The sequence below is a fragment of the Sarcophilus harrisii genome, chromosome 6 (genome assembly GCF_902635505.1).
Source record: "Sarcophilus harrisii chromosome 6, mSarHar1.11, whole genome shotgun sequence".
Taxonomy (NCBI): Eukaryota; Metazoa; Chordata; class Mammalia; order Dasyuromorphia; family Dasyuridae; genus Sarcophilus; species Sarcophilus harrisii.
This window is the reverse complement of record NC_045431.1, coordinates 143,653,930-143,675,077: the sequence shown is the minus strand read 5'-3', so window position 1 is coordinate 143,675,077 and position 21,148 is coordinate 143,653,930. Positions and strand designations below refer to the sequence as shown.

Sequence of the window (21,148 nt, the reverse complement as noted above, 5' to 3'; positions counted from 1 at the left end):
TCTTCCTTCCTGACTTCCCCACTATAACTTGCAATACTACTAACAAGCTAGATCAGATCCCTTTTCACTTAATTATGATGTCCTAAGTTTGAAGGCTAAGATCTGGAAGGCAAGGTAACAAGGATAATACCTCAGAAGTAAAGCCATTCAGAGAACAAGGCAATCTCTGCAATATACACAGCATTACCTGACATCATTGGGAGATATGCCTCCTGGGAAAAGTCGAACAAGTCACAATTAGAGAAATGTAAATTAAAGCCAGTATGAGATTTCATCTCATATCTACCAGAATGGCAAATATGACAAATAAGGGACATGAAAAGTGCTGAAGAGACTGTGGTAAAAGAGGCACAATGATGCATTGTTGGTGGGCTTGTGAACATGTATATTCAACCATTCTGAAAAGCAATTTGGAATTATACACAAAAAGTTAACTAATTTCTATAGGTCCTTTGCCCCGGCTATACCACTGTTAATCCTATATACTAAAAAGGGATCAAAGAAATGGTCCTTTGTGTACAAAAATATTTATAATAGCTCCTTTTGTGGTGACTAAATATTGAAAGTTAAAGGCATGTTGTTCAATGGAAGAATGGCTGAATGAGCTGTATGTGAATGTGATGGAAGTTTTGTGCTATAAAAATGAGGCCATAGATGATTTCAAAAAGATGTGTACATATACGAATTGATGGACAGTGAAGAGAGAAAAAATCAGAATAATTTATACAGTAATAACATAATCTTATACACAAATAACTTTGAAAGCTTTAAGAATAATGATCATCACAACGACCAAAAATCCAGAGGATTGATGATAAAATATGCAATATATTTTCTGGAAGGAAATGAATTTAGCAGGTGAAATGAGATATATATTTTTGCACAAAGCCAATGAGAGAATTTGCTTTGGTTGACTGCAAATTTCTTATGAGAAATTTCTTTTTTTTTTCTTCCCAAAAATGTCTATGCAGCATTCTACATGGGGAAAGAAAACAGACATGCTATTTTTTTTTAAACAGAGAGATAAGGGCAATGCTACAGGTATCAAATGCTGCCAGCACAATCAAATGACTGTACTATTATTTTTATTTAACTGTTTTACTTTGTTATAAGAGGTCTTTCACAAAGTAGAAAAAATCTGGAAATATTTGTAATGGAAAAAACAAAACATCAATCAAACTTAAGGGAAAAAAAGGAACTTGAATAAGCACAAATTGGAGAATAAGAAGGACCCCTGGCTCATCTTAGAATAATAGCCATGTACCCTTGCATAAAAGTGGAACCAAAGATAAGGGAGTGTGTATGTTACTTTATTTCCCTGCAAAGGGAGTACAGTTTCTTTCACTGCCATAAAATCTTTTGAGGTGGGAGAGCCTGATTGTTTACTACACCTTGCAGGACAGCACAACACATATACAAGGTAGTTTTTTTCCAATGCAGGCCACCAGCCACTTGCCACTAAAACTGATTTCCAACTCTTACTAAGCTACAGTGAATATGATTAGGTAAATAAGAAATTGAAAAGCAAGAACTGCTGTAAATCTGCTCAAATGCAGGTGATCTGCCTGCAGAAAATGGAAAGCTGGCTGACTGCACATATAAACAATTCACTAGTCCTTGAGATGTACATAATTTAACAGAGCTTGACTCTTAAAGCTTGAGAGTTTGATTTCTATTACTCACATCTAAGACAGAGGGAAGATGGAGCATTTGTATTCTTAATACAAATCATAACTCATTAGAAGACACAAGAGTTCAGAACGACCAGTCCTCAAAAGCTCAGCAATTTTATAAGCAGTACACTATATGCAGAAGGAGAATCTTGATATGCTTCAAATTTCTACCGATTCAGGAATTCTGAAACCTTTATGGATAACCACACCCTAGCTGATATACACAACTGATTGAAAATGAAGCTTCACTGACATATTGCAGTTCAATGGGGACTCTGCAGTCCAAAAACAGTTTTAATTTAATTAGAAACGAGAACTTGAAAACAAGACCATTTTTCTTTTTTTATTTGTTTTGTGGCAGTAAACCTATTTTAATGAATCAAATTTCTTTATTATTGTAGAACCTTTTTTAAAGTAAATGAGAAAATGAACCTAAGGCCTAGTTATCATTCAGGAGCATGATAAAATCAGAAGCAAGTATTCTAAATGAATAAGGGTACTAACCTCTAGGAGATACTAGATGAAGAACCTAAATGGGGAAAAGAATCAGGTACATGTTGGCTTCCTTTGGCCAGTCCTGAAAAGTGCTCAGTTATTTCTACTTCACTATCAGTTTTATCACAGGAAAATGAAAAGGAGATGCCATCTATCAACTTAGTTACATATTTGGTTTGCTTTGAAAAGAGAGCAAGTATTTTCTTCATTAATGACAGGCATCAACGTGACAATGTGAATCCATATGGCACAGGGGACAGAAGTCTGGCCTTGGCAACAAGAAGAGCCAGGTTTAGGCTCTTCCTTTGAAACAGACTGGCTTGTGACCCTGAATAAGTCAAAGGGGTCTTTGTACCTGGGCAACTCAGAGTTTTCCTCACTAGTCATTACTTATCAATGAAATTTCAGGTCACTTTTCCTACCAACTCTCCTTTACTTTATCTTTGTTTCTGTGAGTGGTAGCAGCATCTTTTTGGTCATGAAGATTCATGACACTGGAGATCTTTGTGAAATCCTGACAATTCTACCCCATCTTTCTCACATTCATTCCTTTCTTTTCCACTCCAAGCACTACTGCCCTCATCTACCCACTGCATTACCTACCTGCTGCCTATCCTAATATCTCCCTCAATGATCTTTTGCTCTCCAGACTATCCTTCAAGCTCCTGCTCAAGTAACATTTCTACTATGCTAAAATTTCATGGGCTTTCTACTGCCTACTAAGTGTGGCTAAGACCCTTTACCTTGGCAGTCAAGGCCCTCACAGACTGGACCTAATCTTCCTTTCCAACATTATAATATAGCTCATAGTGTAAGTGCCAGCTAAGTTACCTGCTCCCATCTTCATTTCTCAGTTTGTCTTCTCTCATCTGGATATCTTTGCTAACATCTCCTCTCTCCATTGATCCTGAACAAACCTATCATTTTTTCTCTCTACAAATCCATCACCTTCCTGAAATCTTTCAATGGCTGACTCTGGTACCGTACCCTCCATTAAACTTTCCTTGAAACCTTAGCTGAAAGCAATGCTTCACTTTTCAAATTCTTCACAATATTCTAAAATTCTTCTTTGAACTTAGCATACTGTTCCTAGAGACACCTAGGTGGCATCTTGGACAGACCAATGGACCTGGAGTCGGGTAAAGCTGCCTTGGCTGTCTCATTTGTAAAATGAGGGAGTTGGACACAATAGCCTTTGAGGTTTTCTAAACTGTTTTTATAAATATTTCTGTGGTGGCTAAGAACTGAAAATTGAGAGGTGGGCTATCAATTGGGGAAAGGCTGAACAAATTGCAGCATATAATTGTTTTTTTTTTTAATTTTTATTTTTTTTTATTTAATAGCCTTTTATTTACAGGATATATGCATGGGTAACTTTACAGCATTAACAACTGCAGCATATAATTGTAATGGAATATTATTGTGCTATTAAAAATGGTGAGTAGGATGATTTCAGAAAAACCTGGAAAGATTTATATGAACTGAGGTACACTGCAGTGAGGAGAACCAGAACACTATACACAGTAACAGCAATACTGCATGATGAACAACTGGGAATGGCTTAGGATTTCTCAGCAATATAATGCTCCAAGACAATGCTGAAAGACTCATGATAAAAAATGCTATCCACCTCCAGAAAAAGAACTGACTAAGTCTGAATACAGATGAAAGCATACTATTTTTCACTTTCTTTCATCTTTTTGGAGGGAGCCAGGGAGAAGAGAGTTTGGTCAAGTTTTATTCCACAAAATGACTAATATGGAAATAAGTTTTACATAATTGCACATGCATAACCTATATCATATTTCTTACTATCACAGGGAAAGTAAAAAGAAGAGAAGAGGAATAGAATTTGGAACTCAAAACCTTTAAAATATTGTTACAATTGTTTTTAAATGCAATTAAGGAAAAAATTATTAAAAAAAATTTTCTAAAGGAGTTTTTTGAATTTTTTTTAAAGGCAAAACCTAACGCTGCTCTTACATGAGAGGTACAGAAGCAGTGTTATGTCATAAATGATCAAGTGTTTTTGGACTGATGATTATTATCATCAGATCTAAAGGAGACTTACTACACTCTCAGTAAGGTGTAGTCTATGTAGTTACTTTCTATTCTCTGCTAAATGAGACAGAGAAAGAATTGAATTTCCTAAGTAATTAGGCATGCTAAAAAGGCAAATTAAGGCTGTCCCTTTAATTTATTCTAATAGTTTAATTATAGTATATAGACAATCTGTGGCTGAGATAGAAAGAAACCATAACAAATGGAGACAATGTTATCAAACAATCTTGAGACTTGGTGAACTAGATTCAAAATGAGACAGAAAGGAATATTTAAGTGTAAGTCTAGGAAGAAGACAAATACTATTAGCAACCTATGATTAGTAACAAGGATGGGTGAGAAAGAAACCCTTTTGAATGTGAGCATTTATTTCCTTGAAAAGCTTCTTCCACATGACTCTACTGATAAATATTTTATTTGCTATATTTAGTATAAGTAGAAAAAAAGATAAGAATTAAAATATTTATTAAGTCCTTAAATAAAAAAGGCAGCCCAGTAAAGTCTTGCTAATCTTATAGAAAACTCTTGACAAAACTATGAATATTAAGGTATAAGCCACTTAGTGGCAACACATTCTAAATGCAAATACACACATATACATGCGCGCATGCATGCAAATCAACTTCGATGTTAAATCTTTCAAACTTAAACACTACTGAGTGATAGCAATAATTTATTTTCATGTACCATTTCCTAGTTATTTACCGTGTAACTCTTCTATTCCTCAATGGAGCTACCAGGAAGAGATCATGTTTCTTGCATCCTCCATCCATCAGAACATTAGTAAATATATGGTTGATTGATGGAAGAAAAGATTCACTGATGTGCCCCAAACCTCAAATCAGCCTTTAATTTCAATTTTCTTTGTGAATTTTCTGAAAGTAGCTGACAAGTAACAACACTTGATAAATTTGAGTTTGAGATTATCTTTCTTCTCTTGCCTTTATTCTAGAAAGTGCTAACAGCAATGAAAGAACCCCAAAAAAAGAGGATTCAGAAAGCATATGAAACAAAAAGAGTAAGAAATTCATACAGAATGGCTCATCCTCATTTGTCTACATTGTGCCATTTCCAGATGTATCTACAGTGAACAAATATTTGACAACCCCCCCCCCCCTTACTTTTAATATTGCTTTTCAGTTAGTGAGGTAAATTATAATAAATCATGGCATACAATGACAACATATAAGACAGTATGTAAAATGCCTTGCCAGCTGCCTTTTTTTTTTTTTTTTCCCCAAACTGAAATCTAAGAAAAGAGACTGGGATGACAGCATTAGATACCCGACAGAAAAAATATTGAAGTCATTTTGTTACAGAATGATCAGAAAGAGGCTCATTCTTTCATCTTTTTGTCTGAAGTAGAAGTAGTTACATATGACCATTTATAAACCTTAGGTGAATTTATAAACCTTTAGGCGAATTCTGCCTTTTCTGATACTGCCTGGGTGTAATAGCCTGGTCTGGCACATATTGGATTCCCCCAGAGTCTTCATTTACATTGCTTCTCAGCCCCTCCTTTAAAACTTACTTTTGATTTGCTATGTCGAATGAGAGCAGAGAGGAGTCTGTTTGACTCCCCCATAACGCCGGCATGATCTTTGGCTTCACACCATTCCACCAAACGCTGGACTAATTTTACATTCTTCCCCAACTGTTCAGCAGCTTCTACTATAAGGAAAAAAGGCAGAGTACAAAGGGGCAAAATACTGTCAAGGATTCAGCTGAAACAATCTGCAAATATCATGAGGCTAAAAGAGCACAGACTTATAAAGCAAAACCATTCCTTGAAAAAGAGAACTCAGAACACTTTACCTAAGTGTGTTATTTGAACTGCTCCAAAATAGTGTGTTCTATAATACAATTGAATAACTGATATATATTCATCCTTTTCTAGGTAAAACTCATGGCCCTTTAGGACCACTTTAGGGAAGCAAAAAGAATATTTAAGGAAATGTTTTATTAATTCAATCTTGTATTCCAAAGTATTGCAGGTAATGTACATCATCAAGGGGTGCACCAATTACTGACTTTTACAAACAAAAAGCTTTACTGTGTTTTCAATAAGAGTTTAGCATGTTTATGAAGTCTTATCTTATTTAATGGAGGCAGAAAGGAAAAAAAGGTGTAAAAATGGACATAAATTAGAATAAAAAGGGGCCTTTTTCTAACTTGCTTATGATGAATGTCCAATAACTTAACAGCTACATAAAGGAATTAAATATGAGTGACTTTAATATTTCAGTATAATTGTTGGAAATGTCCAAGACAAAGTCAAACTTATATTCAAGCATGATGAGTTTAAGATAACTGTCTTTATTTGATAACATTTACCTTAATTCTTTTCATAAGTGTAAATACTGAAAAATTTATTTTTCAACTGGACACCACAGTAGGAGATTACTAGACCACAAAGAGCTATTTAGGTTGAAAACTATTTTTTACCTTGTGCATCTATTAACATTCTTAATGTTCCCAGAAGTTTGAACTGCACAGGAGGCATCTCAGATTTGAGGAATTTCAGGACTGCTTCTGCAACACCAGCTGACAACATCTTAGCTTTATTTACAACTAGAAAAAGAAAAAGAGACCCATTAATAAAATGGAATTTGGATTCTGCATGACTAATATGTTATTATATTTCTACTTCCAGAGATAGCCTGGATACTTTTCCATGATTTAAAATAATAAAGCATATTTGGAAAAAAAAAAACTAATTTGGGCAAATCATTTAGCCATTCAGTCTTTCAAGAAACTCTCTATGGCTGTTAATATTCTGTAGAACTATTGCTGCTAAATGTCTGAATACATTTTCCTGATTTAAAATAATAAATCAGGGGCAGCTAGATGGCGCAGTGGACAGAGGACCAGCCCTGAAGTCAGGAGGACCTGAGTTCAAATCCGTCTCAGACACTTAACACTTCCTAGCTGTGTAACAAGTCATTTAACCCTGATTACTTTGGCCAAAAATAAATAAATAAATAAAAATAATACACACACACACACACACACACACACACACACACACACACGTACACACACTAAAATAAAATAATAAAGCATAATTAAAAAAAAAAACAAACTATTTTGGGCAAATCAGCCTCTCAGTCCCCCAAGAAACTCTCTAGGACTTTAAATTGTCTGTAGAACTGATATTAGTATTACCAAAGATAATTTAAAAGGAACAAGTCTGACATATGCTTTTTGCTTCTTGGCAGAGAAATGATAGTCTAGAAGGACAAATCAAGACCTACATTTTCAGAAAGGAAGAATACTGTCTGTTGGACTATAGTTATTTGTTTGTTTTAAACACATACTTAAAAAAAATGCACCCAACAGAAGCTCATGGTTTTATTCATAACCTTTGTTGTTGTTGTTGTTGTTCTTTGTTTTTCTGGAATATTTCTGTTTGTTAATGATTAAGGTCAAAATAAGAATGAAAATTAAAGTTTTAAAAGAATAGTTGTCAATCTATTTGGTGGAGGGAATATACTCATCAAGAATACCAAAGAAATAAATCATAGGTATATATACGTACACACACACACACACACACACACACATCAAACCTGTACAAATCAAAAGTCATAGAACTACAAGTTCATGTAGACTCATTCACATTCAGATAAATCTATAAAGAAATTTAAAAACAAATAATTTGAAACAAACTTGGTAGCAAGAAAGTCTTTAGTCCCAAGGGAGGCTGCAAAAATGATTTTTTCCTCCTTAATTTCTTTTTTCTTTATTTGACAATAGAGCTTCCTATCTAGCCCAGGTTGGAAGAACTGGGGGGGGGGGGGGGGGGGGGGGGGGAGGAAGAAGTGCTCCTAGGCCTTATGCCACCAATGAGAAACACAGGAGCTTCATCTACTCCATTAAAGTCCTAAGTAGGCCAGTTTGCTCTTCTTTAGGCAGGTTAGCGGCCCTTCACTTACAAGGATTCATGGGAATTTTCAAAGCTTAGGTGCCCATTATGTAAAGAGAGGGTAAAAATCCTATTTTTCTTCAACTAAGAATGCTATCAAAGAATAAAATACAAGGGAAATGAATATAGCTCCTGTCTCTGTATGATGCCACCATAGCTTATAACAAGAGTACAATCAGGGTATAGCATTTATATAATTCAGTATGCATTTATCAAGTGGGTATATTATCCTGAACTGGGGGGACAAAGATAAAAACAAAACAGATTATGCCCTAAAGGAGCTCACATCTCACTGAGATATGGAATGTATACAGATAAATAAATGCAAGATAATCTGAAGAGGAGTGAATCATAAGCGGCCTCCCACTGACACTTGGGCTAAGTCCTGAAAGAAATGAAGGATTTTAAAGAGTCTGAGATGAAGAGGACAGGCTTGGCAGAGAGCCTGAGGGAAGGCGTGGATGCAGGGGCTGCAAGGCCAATTTGAGGGGCTAGCTACAGGAGGCATGCTGAGCTGGCATGTAAGTTATGAGAAGGGGAGCATTCTAAAATATGTTAGGCCTAAACTGTGAAGGGTTTGAAATACCAGTCCGCAGAGATTATACTTTATCCTGTAGGATAGGAGGGCCACTAAAGATTTTTGAGCAGATGAGTAACAGAGCGGTACACAAGGAAAATTATTTTGGGAACAAAGTAGAGGATAGACTAAAGAGAAGAGAAACAGGAAACTGGGAAACCACTAAGAGATGATGAAGGACACCTTTATTACTAAAATAGTGATACTGTAAGTGGACAGAAAGAGTCAAATGTAAGTGATTCTGTGGAGTTAGAACTAACAAGATCGGATATCTGATTCCAGGGGAATTGGGAGTGGGTGGGAAACAGTGAATGAAAGAAAAGAGTCAAGGGTCATCCAAGATTTTGGACTGAGGTCCTTGGAAAGTAGATTCACTGGGAGGAAATATAGACATTGCAATAAAAAGCCTGGCCAGCATACACCTCTGTATTCTGTCTGAGGGAAGTCTTCTAACATTAATATCTTAGTTTCCTTGTATTCATAGTAAGGATAGCGTAAGTATTTTCTCTAAGTAGGTGGGTCAATCAATCCCAAACATCAAATGCTTTGCAAAGTCATTCTTAACCCCACAGCTTACCTGGTATTGCCAAGTTTCGGAGGGCACTCAGGGCTGCATGCTGAACAGTGACATTTCCATCTTCCACATGCCTGTCTAACAGGTCCATAAGCTTTTGCACAATTCCATTTTCTACCATATGGATGCAATTTCCATCTGAACAAAATGAGAGCATTATACTGTTTCATATCCCAATAGTTACCTGCTATTTTGACCATGTTTATAATCAAGGCATTTTCCCCAAAATAGGGAAATAAAAATCGATATATCATACCTACCACTTATCATACCACTTACCTAGAATAAAACCAGAAGTAAACATAAATCTTCCCCCTGAATTTCCTAAATAGAGTATTAAAAAACCAGACTAATGACAAGTCTGACAGGTTGTTGGGTAGCTACCTGGTGCAGTCACTAGAGCACTGGACCTGAAATCAGGAACACCCACATTCAAATTCTGCCTCAGATACTTAACAAGATGTGTGATCCTGGGAAAGTAATTTAACATATCTCCCTCAGCTTCCTCATTTGTAAAATGAGGGTAATAATAGCAATTACTTCCTAAGTTGTAGTAAGGATAAAATGAGGTTGTATTTTTAAGTGCTTTGCAATCCTTAAAGTATTATATAAATGTTAACTATTATTATCATAAAACTTAGAAATAAGCATAAGCATCTGATGCCCCTAAACTATTCTTAAATACATCCTGAGACAAAGAACTGGCTTGAGAAGTCCAAGAAAAAGAACTGAGTTGTATCCATAGAACACAACACTTGGATCCAAGTGATTTGCAACTCTGGAGTTTAACACCTGAAAGATGAATCCAGTCTGAATACTGGGAGTCTCAAAGCTAAATGAAAAGAACAAACCAAAAGAGTATTTGCCCTTTATCATATAGTCTCTTACAGTGAAAAAGGCAAACCATCTATCCAGTGTATCCTTGGGATATGGAGTTTTCTTAATATCCTGGTTCCCCAGGGAAAGTCAGTGATTTTCAGACAGTACATAGAAATGTTAGATCCTTGAGTTCAAATTGACTTCAGATAACACTTCCTAGATATGTGACCCTGGGTAAGACACTTAACTCCAATTGCCTCAGCCAAAAAAAAAAAAAAAAAAAAAAAAAAAAAAAAAAAAAAAAAAAGAAGAAGAAGAAGAAGAAAAAAGAAATGTTGGGTCTTTCCTAAAGAGTGTCAAATTTCATGCTCATTGGGAAATTTGTTATGATAGTGCAATCCTCACCAAGTGGAAATTGAAAAAGAAAAAGTATTGATCAACCCACCATTCCTGGCAAAATTTGCAATGGCCAAAGCTCCTGCAAGCTGTAACTGATGGTTATTGGAAGGAACCCAAGAAAGGACTCTCTGGAACACGCTGCCTTTTCCTCCTTCAAACAATTTCTGCATGGACTCATCTGCAAACATACAATTAAACAAGCAGAAAGCAATTAGTTTTAATGGATAACTGAGAGACTAAAGGAGTGTCTAACCTAGAAGCAACTTATTCCTAGAAGATGACTGGCTCTTATTTGGATAACAACATTCTACAGCAACCAGTACAGGAGAATGTATGTTTAATAAATATCAATGGAGGAAAATCAGGTATAGTTATCAGAAGAAGGCTTCTTCTCTAGAGGGCAGGGAAAGCATGTCTGTGCTACTCACCTCCGAGAAGGAGCAGAACCATCAGATCAGAGGCTGTCTTGAGCTCAGCAATATCTTCTTCTCTCTCACTGTCCACGGTCTGTTGAACAATCTCTAGGAGACATTCTACTAGGCCTGCTTCGACCAACTGCAACTTAATAGCATCTGAGGAACATGATGAATCAATCCATTAATCCACAAGCACTTAGGAAATGCCTACTGACTGGCAGCTAGCTGGCTAGGGAGTGAAGTGGATAGAGTGTTGGACTTTGAGTCAGAAAGACCCAAATTAAAATTCTGCCTCAGACACCAAGTAGTTTTGTGTGATCCTGAGCATGACAATGATCTTCTGTACCTTGGTGTCAACTATAAGATGAGGATAATAAGAGCACTTAACTCAAAGGGTTGGAGTATGGAGTATGGAGTATGGAGGACGGAAACCAGATGAGGATAATAAGAGCACTTACCTCAAAGGTTTGGAGTAAGGCTCAAATGAAGTAACATGTGAAACCATTTGCAATACTTAAAGCATTCTATAAACATCTTGGGTGAGTGATCAGGGATATGGAAATAAGGGTGCAATGGTTCCTGTCTTCAAGAAGCTTATATTCTTATGGAGAAGTCAACATGAGCTTATGTGGGTAGATATTTAAAACATCCTTGGCTAGGAAGGTCATGGCTAAGGTAGCTAGTAGGGGGAAAGAGAAGGTGGCTGTCTATAGAAGAGGGCTTAAGCCAAGTCTAAAGAAGATCAAAGGCTTCACAGGTAAAGGGGAGGAGGGCCATATGTTTGAGATCGAGTCTGCATCTCCACAAAGGTTGAGATGAAGTAAAAGCTCTAATGAAAGCAATCGCTTAAAAGTAATTGCTAGCATTTATATAGCCCTTTTTAAGGCTTGCAAACATGCTTTACCAATATTATCTCATTTTATCCTCACAGCAAATGTGGGTGGGAGGTGTTATTATTATCACCCTCACTTTACAAATGAAGAAAATGAGGCAGAGATTAACAGGACTTATCTAGGATCACACAGCTAGTAAATGTCTGAGGTTGGATTTGTATTCAAATCTTTCTGACTCCAGGTCCAAGTGCACTCTCTTCTGTGCCACCTAGCTGCCCCAGGAAGAAAAAGGGAAATCCAGCAATTATGTCTGATAACAGGATAACAGAACCCCAAGAACAAGAACAGGAAATAACAGCAAAACTCCCTCCACATTTTTCTCTTCAAAAATGTCTGTACATTTCTGTCTCACCTCATTGTGACTTAGCATCCATAACCCATCTTTTTTTTTTCCAGGGTTGGATACATGTAATGATTTATCTCTATTATTCTGTTATCAAAAGAACAATTTAACTACTTAAAATCATTTTATGTAGAGTAGAATAAAAAAAAGAAAACACATTAAAGTAGCTAATGAATATAATTTTGTACTTTTTACCATTGTAAAGAAACTATGAAAAGGAAATGGCTATCTAAAAAATTCAATTTAGCAAAATCCACACAATCCAAGATATAGAATCTTGCTGCCAGGTGTTCTTCCAGTCAAATGATGAATCAATGAATAAGTATTTACTTCGAATTTCCTATGTGCCAGGCCTGTGAAAGGCCATAGATATATGAATGTGCAAGTCACAAAGTATAGGAATGTACAATGTATCAGACACAGGAGGGTCTTCCCTCCACTTTGTGCTGTCTGTCTGTACTTTGTTCTCACACAATTGGGGCAGATCATCTCCCCAAAAGGCTTTGAGTTCCATGAGAGCAAGAGCTTGTCTTGTGTTTTTCTTTATATTCCCAATTCTTAATATGATGCCTGGTACACAGGATGAGGCTTAATAAATGTTTACCAACATCTGCTTGCTGGGAGAGTAAGACATACAACATATTCACAGATAAATAAATACAAGAAAAATAAAAAATTTGAAGTGATTTTAAAGTAGACATTTATAATTGTAGGTGATTAGAAAAGGAATCTTAAACTGGGGCCTTTAAGGCAGCAGGTGTTCCAAGAGTCAGATGAAGAGGGAGAAAGTTCCAGATGTGGTAGCCTGATAGGGACAAAGGTAAAAAGATAGGAGATGGAATGTTGTATATGGAATATATCATTACCCTATAAAAGCTAGCACCAGATTGTGAAGGACTTAAAAAGCCAAACAAACAGAAGAGTTCAAATTGTATTCTAGAGACAAAATAAAACTTCTCAAGCTTCTTAAAAAGAACAATGACATTATCAGATCTGCACTCTTAGGATAATTAACTGAGCAGTGAAATGTGGGTTGGTGGGATAACCAAACTATCTGCTGGAGCCCCTTACAGGGTGAGGTGAGAGTGAGATGGGGGATTGGCACCTTCTTTTTCTGAAAAGGCACTGAAACTTTCTTCCATATTTAACAAGGTACTCAAGCTGGTCACTTACGTACATAAATCCATGAGCACCTCCAACTGGGCCCTGAGGCCTAAATGGCAGACTAGGCAGGCAAGGAAGCATCAGCTCAGTCAGGCCTAGACTGAATGAAGAGACTTTTCTCTCTTATGGCTAAGTAAACCTCCTTTTTGTTAATTGTGATATGGATTCCAGTGTCTCCTTTATTAGAAGATTGAGCCTGACCTGGTCAGTTCTGGTCTGTTACCATCAGAGAAGAAAGAGACTTGAAGTTGGCTATCAGAGAAAAATAAAAGGATAACCGCACAGCAGTGAGGACTCAGAAGATATTTAAAAGTATACTTTTTTAGTGTATTAAGTCAACAATGTTCCTAATTTCATCCAGCATTATTCTGCTACTCAGGAATAGAAACAAGAAAGGTGTTTGACAGGAATTACTTATGGTTGACTTAGCAAAAAGGAAGAAAGGAATTCCAGCATAGAATAGAGGGCATCATTTTATGTACTGACAACAGGATAAAAAATGGAAAGTAAAGTATGTGAAGAGAGAGTAAGAAAGGACTAGGAGGAATCAAGGGACCAAAGGTCATGTTTAAGGCAAAAAGCAGACTCCCTGAACCTGAATAGCTTCTAGGCGGTCTTCGGCTAGAGGAAGAGGTGATGGAAAGAAAGGTGGGGAAGAATCCTTGGTGGCTTTCAAGGATCATTCTGAGAGGACTGAAGGCAGGAGGAGGAAAAAGGTAAGAAAGGAAAGGGGTAAAGATTAACCCCATAACTGCAGGTCTTCTGCCATTTAGTTGATTGGAAATGATTTTAAGTGGGACTGGAAAGAAAGAAGAGAAGTACATCTTTTAGGATCTTAGAACATCTTTATTTCCCTCTGTCTCATCTATTTATATGTTGCATTTTCTCAGCAAACTATAATTTCCTTGAAAACATGAACTGTTTTCCATTTCTTTTTTGCACATGATGGGTAATTTAATAAATAATGGTTGAATTAAACTTGCCGAATGTTTTCACCCACCTCAAACAAGGCAGTGAGCTCCTGGAGCAAAAACACTTTGTCCTTTTCAAGGTTTAAATTCTTTGCTCCTGCATAAAGTCAGCCCTTAATAAATATTTGTCAAATCAAATGCTATTATTATATAATGCCTGTATTTGTGTTCTCTCTGTGAATTAATCATTCACTCATGATATTCAATTCAACCTACAGATCACCTTTGTCACAGATATTCAAAAGAAACATCAGTATTTCTGTTGATTTTGTTAAGAGTTTCTCAAGTATTTAGAATTAGATGAACAGGAGGTCTGTAGAAGAGAAGAACAGGGCTATTTCATTGTGCTGAGCAATTCCAATCTTCCTCCTCAGTGCCCTCTTTTCTACCATAAGGACCATGACTAAAGAAAATCATGAAAAAGGAACAATTATGAATACCTTTTACGGTCACCTATTTAGTTAGTTCCTAGTACAAAATTTCTGGTTTTATCCTGCCCCTAAATCACTGACCCTATAAAGTTCATAAGAATACAGAGAATGTTCAACCAGAATAATTTTTAAATAGGTGCATTTGCACCAAATAACAATGAAAGTAGGGCGTTTCCTTGGTTACCGAATACTGGACTGTAAATGTGCTCTGACTCGAATTAAAAAATTGTGATGGAATTCTGAAATAAAATCTGGAATATATAGATTGTACATATTATTTTTTAGAGTGGGAGTTCCACCATATTTAAACACTGAAAGACTAAGTACAGAGATAACTGTTAACACAAGGAGTAATGTTATTTTATGTACCTAGATATATAGGCAGGTTCCCTTACAAGTTTACAAAGGCTATAATCCATTGCAAAGCTGTAAAACAGGCCAGGAGAAGATGATGACAAAGAAGTGAAGATGTCATGATTCTGAAATATTCTAGAAGATGTTAGACATAGTATTTGTGAATGAAATTCTAATCCAGAAAAAAGTAAGCTACATATCATAAGGCCATCATTAACACTTAGTTAAAACACACACACACACACACACACACCAATTTTCATGCAATTAAAAAAGAAAATATCAATCACATCTTTTTTTTTTTCCTTTCAAGTATATAAATAATATGAAAAAACTTGATTTGTTATGAGTGACAGTGTGATGGTGAAGGCATTAATAGTGAAAGTTGTCCTATTTCATCTCACTCAAGTTTTAGTTTTAATCAGCATTTGAGATCTTTTTTAAGGAAAAGGTATTTTTCTTTACAAGTGTTCATTTCTTGTACTGTTCTTTCATAGGTCAAACCCAACAAAGAAACTAATTTTCATTTGCAATGACAAAAGAGCTGTTTCTAGGTCCTGATATCAGTGTATTAGCTAATCCATTCTACACTATCAAAGCAAACTTTTTGCGAATCTAAAATAATCACAGAAAAAATCAGAGTATTGACAAATATAATTTGGAAAGAATGACAAGGAAGTTCTAAATTTAAGTTTAATTTACTTACCACTTTTAATTGCCTATTATGTGCATGACACAGTACATAGTGTCACTGAAAGTTAAAAGCAATATAGAAATAGCATCTGCCTTAAAGGAACATATATTCTACTAGAGGACCAACAGTTTCAGATAAACTAAAAATGATTAACCTGAGCACCCACTCAATCATCATGCATTAAGATTTCTGTGTGATCTTGAGCATGTTTAATCTCTCTGGGCCCAAGTCTCCTTATCTGAAAAGTGAGGGAATTGGATCAGATTAAATGGAAAGTCTCTTCCAGCTCTGGTTAATCCTCTGAATTTTTCTTACCCTCTTTAGCACTGAACATTTACTATGTGACCATGAAAAGTAGAGATTTATTCTGGCATGGATTGTACAATACAATGGGACATATGAACCAATGTTTGGTTTAAAAAAAAAAAAAAAAGGTCTAAATTGTCTGCTCTGTTCATTCAGTGTGATTCATTAATAGCTCTGAAATAGCTAATACAGACCATGCCAGAGGTAGAGGGTGTGTGGTATATAGAACAGACAAAGCCTTGAATTTGATGCCAGAGGGACTGGGTTCAAATCTTAGCTCTGTTGCTTTGCAAATTTGAATTGGGCAAGTCACTTAAATCTTTGCAGTTCCCAGGTGTCTGATCTTAAAAAAAAAAAAAAAAAAGTGAAGATATGGCCCCAAATAGACCTACTACTATCACTTTCTAATTCTAATTTATGTTAATATAGTAAGTGTGAAATAAATCAAGATCTATTAATAGGACATAGAAAGCCTTAAATAGCTTGCAGCAATCAGAATTCATCAGAGAAGCTGAAAGAACACCATCAGTGAGAAAGGTCCATTTATTTCCTCACCATTTTCTGCCAAAGGAGCCAAAACTTCAAAAATCATTTCCTTTTTATCATGTTCTATCTGCTTCTTGAAGAGTTTTACCAACTCTTCCGCGATGTTTGTATATGCAAATTGTTCTTTACTCGACTCTGCAAAATAAGAGGAAAATTTAAAGTACAGTAAACAAGCAAAGTTCTGAAATTGTTTTTCTACTTCATTCACAATTCATTCCCAGGTCATTCTGTATTATGAGTCATAGATGTACATACTCTCTTTAAAGGACAGAAACAATTCAGCCTGATACTTAATATTGCCTGAGTAAAAGAAAAGATGTTGGAGGCTTGAAGGGAAAAATGTACTGACCCAAATTATCATCCTCAAGGCTTTAAATTTCTACAGTCACATAAGGTATAGGTTGTCATAGTAACAGTGAAATTGTAAAGTTATAAACTCAGAGTTTCAAGGCCTTCCATCAAAGCAGAAAAATTAAGTCATGTCTAACTTCATTTAACTTTTCTAAAATATTAGGCTAACATTCTTATTTCTGGCGTCATTACACCAGAAATTACTACCAGGGTGGGTAGGCCCGCTGGGGCACGCTCATCCAGATTCTGACCTCTTATCTTTGAGAAACCCATTCCTCTATGGCAGATGGTCCAGGGAATGAAGATTTCTCTCTATTGCATCTTAAAAAGTATTGTTAGAAAAGGAATCAATGCATCAATCAGCATTTATTAGATGCTTACTACATACCAAGTACTGTGGATAAAAAGAAGGAAAAAAAGTAGTTCTTGCTCTTAAGGAGCTCACATTCTAATGGGGAGACAGGTACATAAAAATAAGTGCACAAACAGATATTTATACACTTACGTAGATACACAAAAGATACCCACAAGAGGTAATCTTGAAAAAGAAAGCATTAGAAGTTGGAATAAGGTTGAGAATGGAGAATATAGATCAAGAAAAGCCTCCTGCAGAAGGAAGCCTTTTAACTGAGTCTCAAAAGAAGTCAGGAATTTCAAAGAGACAGAGGCAAAAGAAGAGTGGTTTTTAGGTATGAGAAAGAATCAACAGAAAGTGCTATCTAGAACAGATCTGAGTCATTACTGCTCCACTACTTTTAGTAAGTTGAAACATTTGGCAGAAGGATACCAATGTGATGAAAAGAGAGAGAGTGTGTGTGTAAGATTCCCTTTATTTTCACAGAGTAGGGGAAGGGTCAAAGATCTTTTTCAAGAAATCCCCCAAAGCCCCAAGATTTAAGCTCTCCAAGAACCACAATTCCTCCTAAGGAGACAGTTTATTAAAGATGAAGATGGTGTAAAGCCTACATATTATCTACTGTTATTCTGCTCCAGGCATTTTTTGAAATGAAATTAATTTCACAAGCATGAAATCAATTCTGACATGGCTAAGGTAGTCTTGTATCCAGTTACTGGCTTTCATTCCTCTATCAAAACATAGCATTAACATTCTTGCATTCTTACATTTCCAATCCATATCCCAGTGCCCAAAACATTTATCAAACTGAAACTAACATAAAACTTCACAATCTCCCCTAGGATTGTACTTAGCTTATATTTGACAGCACAGAGCAACAATATACTGTTATTTAATACAGGAGTTAAAGGATTGCATCTTCAACTGATACTTCAGAAGAAACTCAGGTGGGCAGAATGATATGACCAACATGGAACATAGCCAGGACATTCTGACATTTGAATCACTAGATTTTCACAAGCCTTTCAACAAGAAGCTTCATTTCTAATATGATTTGAGGATTGAATTAAGGGATACCATTTGGAAAGAAAAAGAAATACTGGTTTCTAGAAATGTCTAACTTTGTATTTTTTTCAAATAATAATTTCTTAGCCATAAAACATTGTTACTAAAAACATGTTTATGTATGTTTATATCTATATATATTTGCTATATATATAATTTCAGTATTAGTTATTTGAGGTGAACTGACAACACAGATTCCTTTTTCATTATCTAAAATTTTAAAATAAAAATTGGCATCAATTTAACCAAAGTGACTCTACTGTTCAGGGACCTGTCAAAAGCATAAGTCTGTTTATATTAAGATACATTTTATCCACTTGGCAGCAAAATCAACAATGAGGCATGCATGGACAGACACACATTCAGACAGAAAGGGATGTGCACCCAGAGAATAAATAACAATCTTGTTGATATAGCTTATATTTCAGACATTAGCTCTACTACAATCCGCCATTGCCTTGAGTGAATTATCATCTCTGCAGTGTAGTCTAAAGGGAAATGAACTGAAGAGTCACAAAACCTGGATGTGAATCTTGGTTCTGACACATACTATGTGACTTCAGGGAAATCACTTAACCCCCTGGACCTTGCTTTCCATATCCAAATGAAGAAGTTGAGCAAAATGGCCTCTGGGGTCCTATCAAGAGCAAGAGGTAGAACCCTCTGATCCTCCCTTTCTCTTCCGCATTTCTGGAAAGAACAGCTTTGGTTTTTCAAATGCCTTAAATAGTCTGAAATATATTTATAGGTAGAGGTGTATGTATATTTGTGGTCTATAATTACTATATTAAATTTCTGATTTCAAGTTAGGTGAAAAGTCCTATGTAAAAGAAGTTATTGATGACATTTATAAAGCCTGCCCTCTCTTCAAAACAGTCTTGAGACAAAGTAGATTGTTCTCTATTTCAGCTCAGGGAAAAGTTTATATTAAAGGGAATATGTGTAATCTGTATTCTCTGTCTCTCTCCTCAGCACTTTCTAATCTGGTTTCTATTCAGATGACATCATTGACCTCTTCATTGCCAGATTCCTTCAAATAAGTCAGTAAATTACTTTAATTAAGCCTTAGGACAGATGCTGCTCATTCTTTTTTTTTTTTTCCCCCCTGAGACAATTGGGGTTAAGTGCCTTGCCCAGGGTCACACAACTAGGCAGTGTTAAGTGTCTGAGTCCAAATTTGAACTCAGATCCTCCTGACTTCACTTCAAGACTGGTGCGTGCCCTATCCACTGCACCATCTAGCTGCCCCAGATGCCCCTCATTCTTAATCCTTTTTCCTTGGCTTCTGTCATATAAATCATAGATTTGAAGCTGGACGTTCAATACCTTCATTTTAGATAGGAGAAAACTGAAATCCAGGTAATAAATCTCAGCAGGAAAATTTGAATCCAGGTCGTTTATGGAAGAACTCGTTTCTACTACACCATGCTGCCTCCTATAGCATGTCCCTGGGTTCTTTTGTCTCTGACGGTACTTTCTTCTCCTATCATCTAAAAGTAAACATTTTCTACCTCTTAGCCTATACTCATTACAGACTCTCGAGGCTTCAAACCCTAGCCCTGTGAGGACTCCCAAACCTATGGCCAGCCTTTTCTCCAGTAAGCTGTCAGAGGACCTTTTGGATATCCTCTTCACTTCGGTGTCCCACTAGCACTTCAAATTCAACATACTGAATTCACTATCTTTCCATTTCCAAAATCTGTTCCTTCTCCCGAATTTTTTTCTGTCAATAGTAGTCCGATTTAGATTAGAGTTCTCGCCTATACTCTGTCCCTTTCACACACAAACAATGGTTAGGGCCCCAGGCCCTAACACATGTACCTATTGTGACTGTCCTGTCCAAGACCACAACCACTACACAATTGACCTCCACCAGTTCTGATAATTGGCAAAAACAGTCTCCTTGACTCTAATCTCATCTACTCTAATCCATTTCATAATTTACAGCTGACATTTTTAAGGAACATCTATCTAAATATCTCTTTTGATGATTTTTATCTGGTTTCATGGATTCAGTTATGGTCTATGTGCAAATTACTCCTAAATCTCTATATCCAGTTATGGTCTTTTCTAAAGTCTCTAAAGTCCAAAAGAAGTTCCTCCTGAATAGCTTCCCACAACTTCTCATTGTTAACTCACCATGTCCAAAATGGAATGCATCATTGTCTTTCTTCAGCTTCCCCTATTCTAATCATGCTGTTTCTATCAAGGGAACTCTTATCTATTTAATATCTAAATAGGAAGATCTTTCTAAATAAGTCTACTCTCTGAGGAATGCAATGTAAACTTTTTGGTTTAATAATCAAGGTCCTATGTAGTCTGTCTTCATTCTCCCTTTTCCAGTTTTATCTTTTTCAAGTACCCTATCCAGTCAAATCAGACCAACTTTCTACTACTTCTATTTCCCCATTTTAATTCGACAAATCTTTGTTCTGGGCACTAAGGCAGGGGTATGAGGGAAAGAGAATGGCACTCCTTCCCAAAAGGAGCTTTTAATCTAACAAGAGAGATAAAAATTGTGTAAAGAGAAGAGTAAATACAAATGATTTTATGGATGGAGAGAGAATTAACAACTAAGGAATTAGAGAAGCCATAAAGAAAGACATCAATCTGACTTTGGTCTTGAAGAAACCAAAATATTCAAAGAAAAGATGAGACAAGAGTACATTATAGGCTTTGTACAAATGAGTGGCTGACTATGAAGTTCTAGAAACAACTAGCAATTCACTCAGTTCA

The 21,148-nt window shown here is 36.1% G+C and overlaps 1 protein-coding gene across 6 annotated transcripts in view; it reads right to left on the bottom strand.

Annotated features, from left to right (window-relative positions):
• Positions 1-21,148, bottom strand: part of RAP1GDS1 (Rap1 GTPase-GDP dissociation stimulator 1) — a 208,989-nt gene that overhangs the window by 18,908 nt on the left and 168,933 nt on the right. For 4 of the 6 annotated variants that reach the window (XM_031941854.1, XM_031941858.1, XM_031941856.1 and 1 more), the window contains 6 exons: positions 16,651-16,776; positions 10,952-11,095; positions 10,570-10,701; positions 9,309-9,443; positions 6,675-6,800; positions 5,761-5,900 (listed from right to left, as the gene is read on the bottom strand). In XM_031941854.1, the coding sequence (XP_031797714.1) occupies positions 5,761-5,900; positions 6,675-6,800; positions 9,309-9,443; positions 10,570-10,701; positions 10,952-11,095; positions 16,651-16,776 (803 nt within the window). The remainder of the gene's footprint in view (positions 1-5,760; positions 5,901-6,674; positions 6,801-9,308; positions 9,444-10,569; positions 10,702-10,951; positions 11,096-16,650; positions 16,777-21,148) is intronic. The other 2 variants (XM_031941855.1, XM_031941859.1) reach the window with 1 other exon arrangement.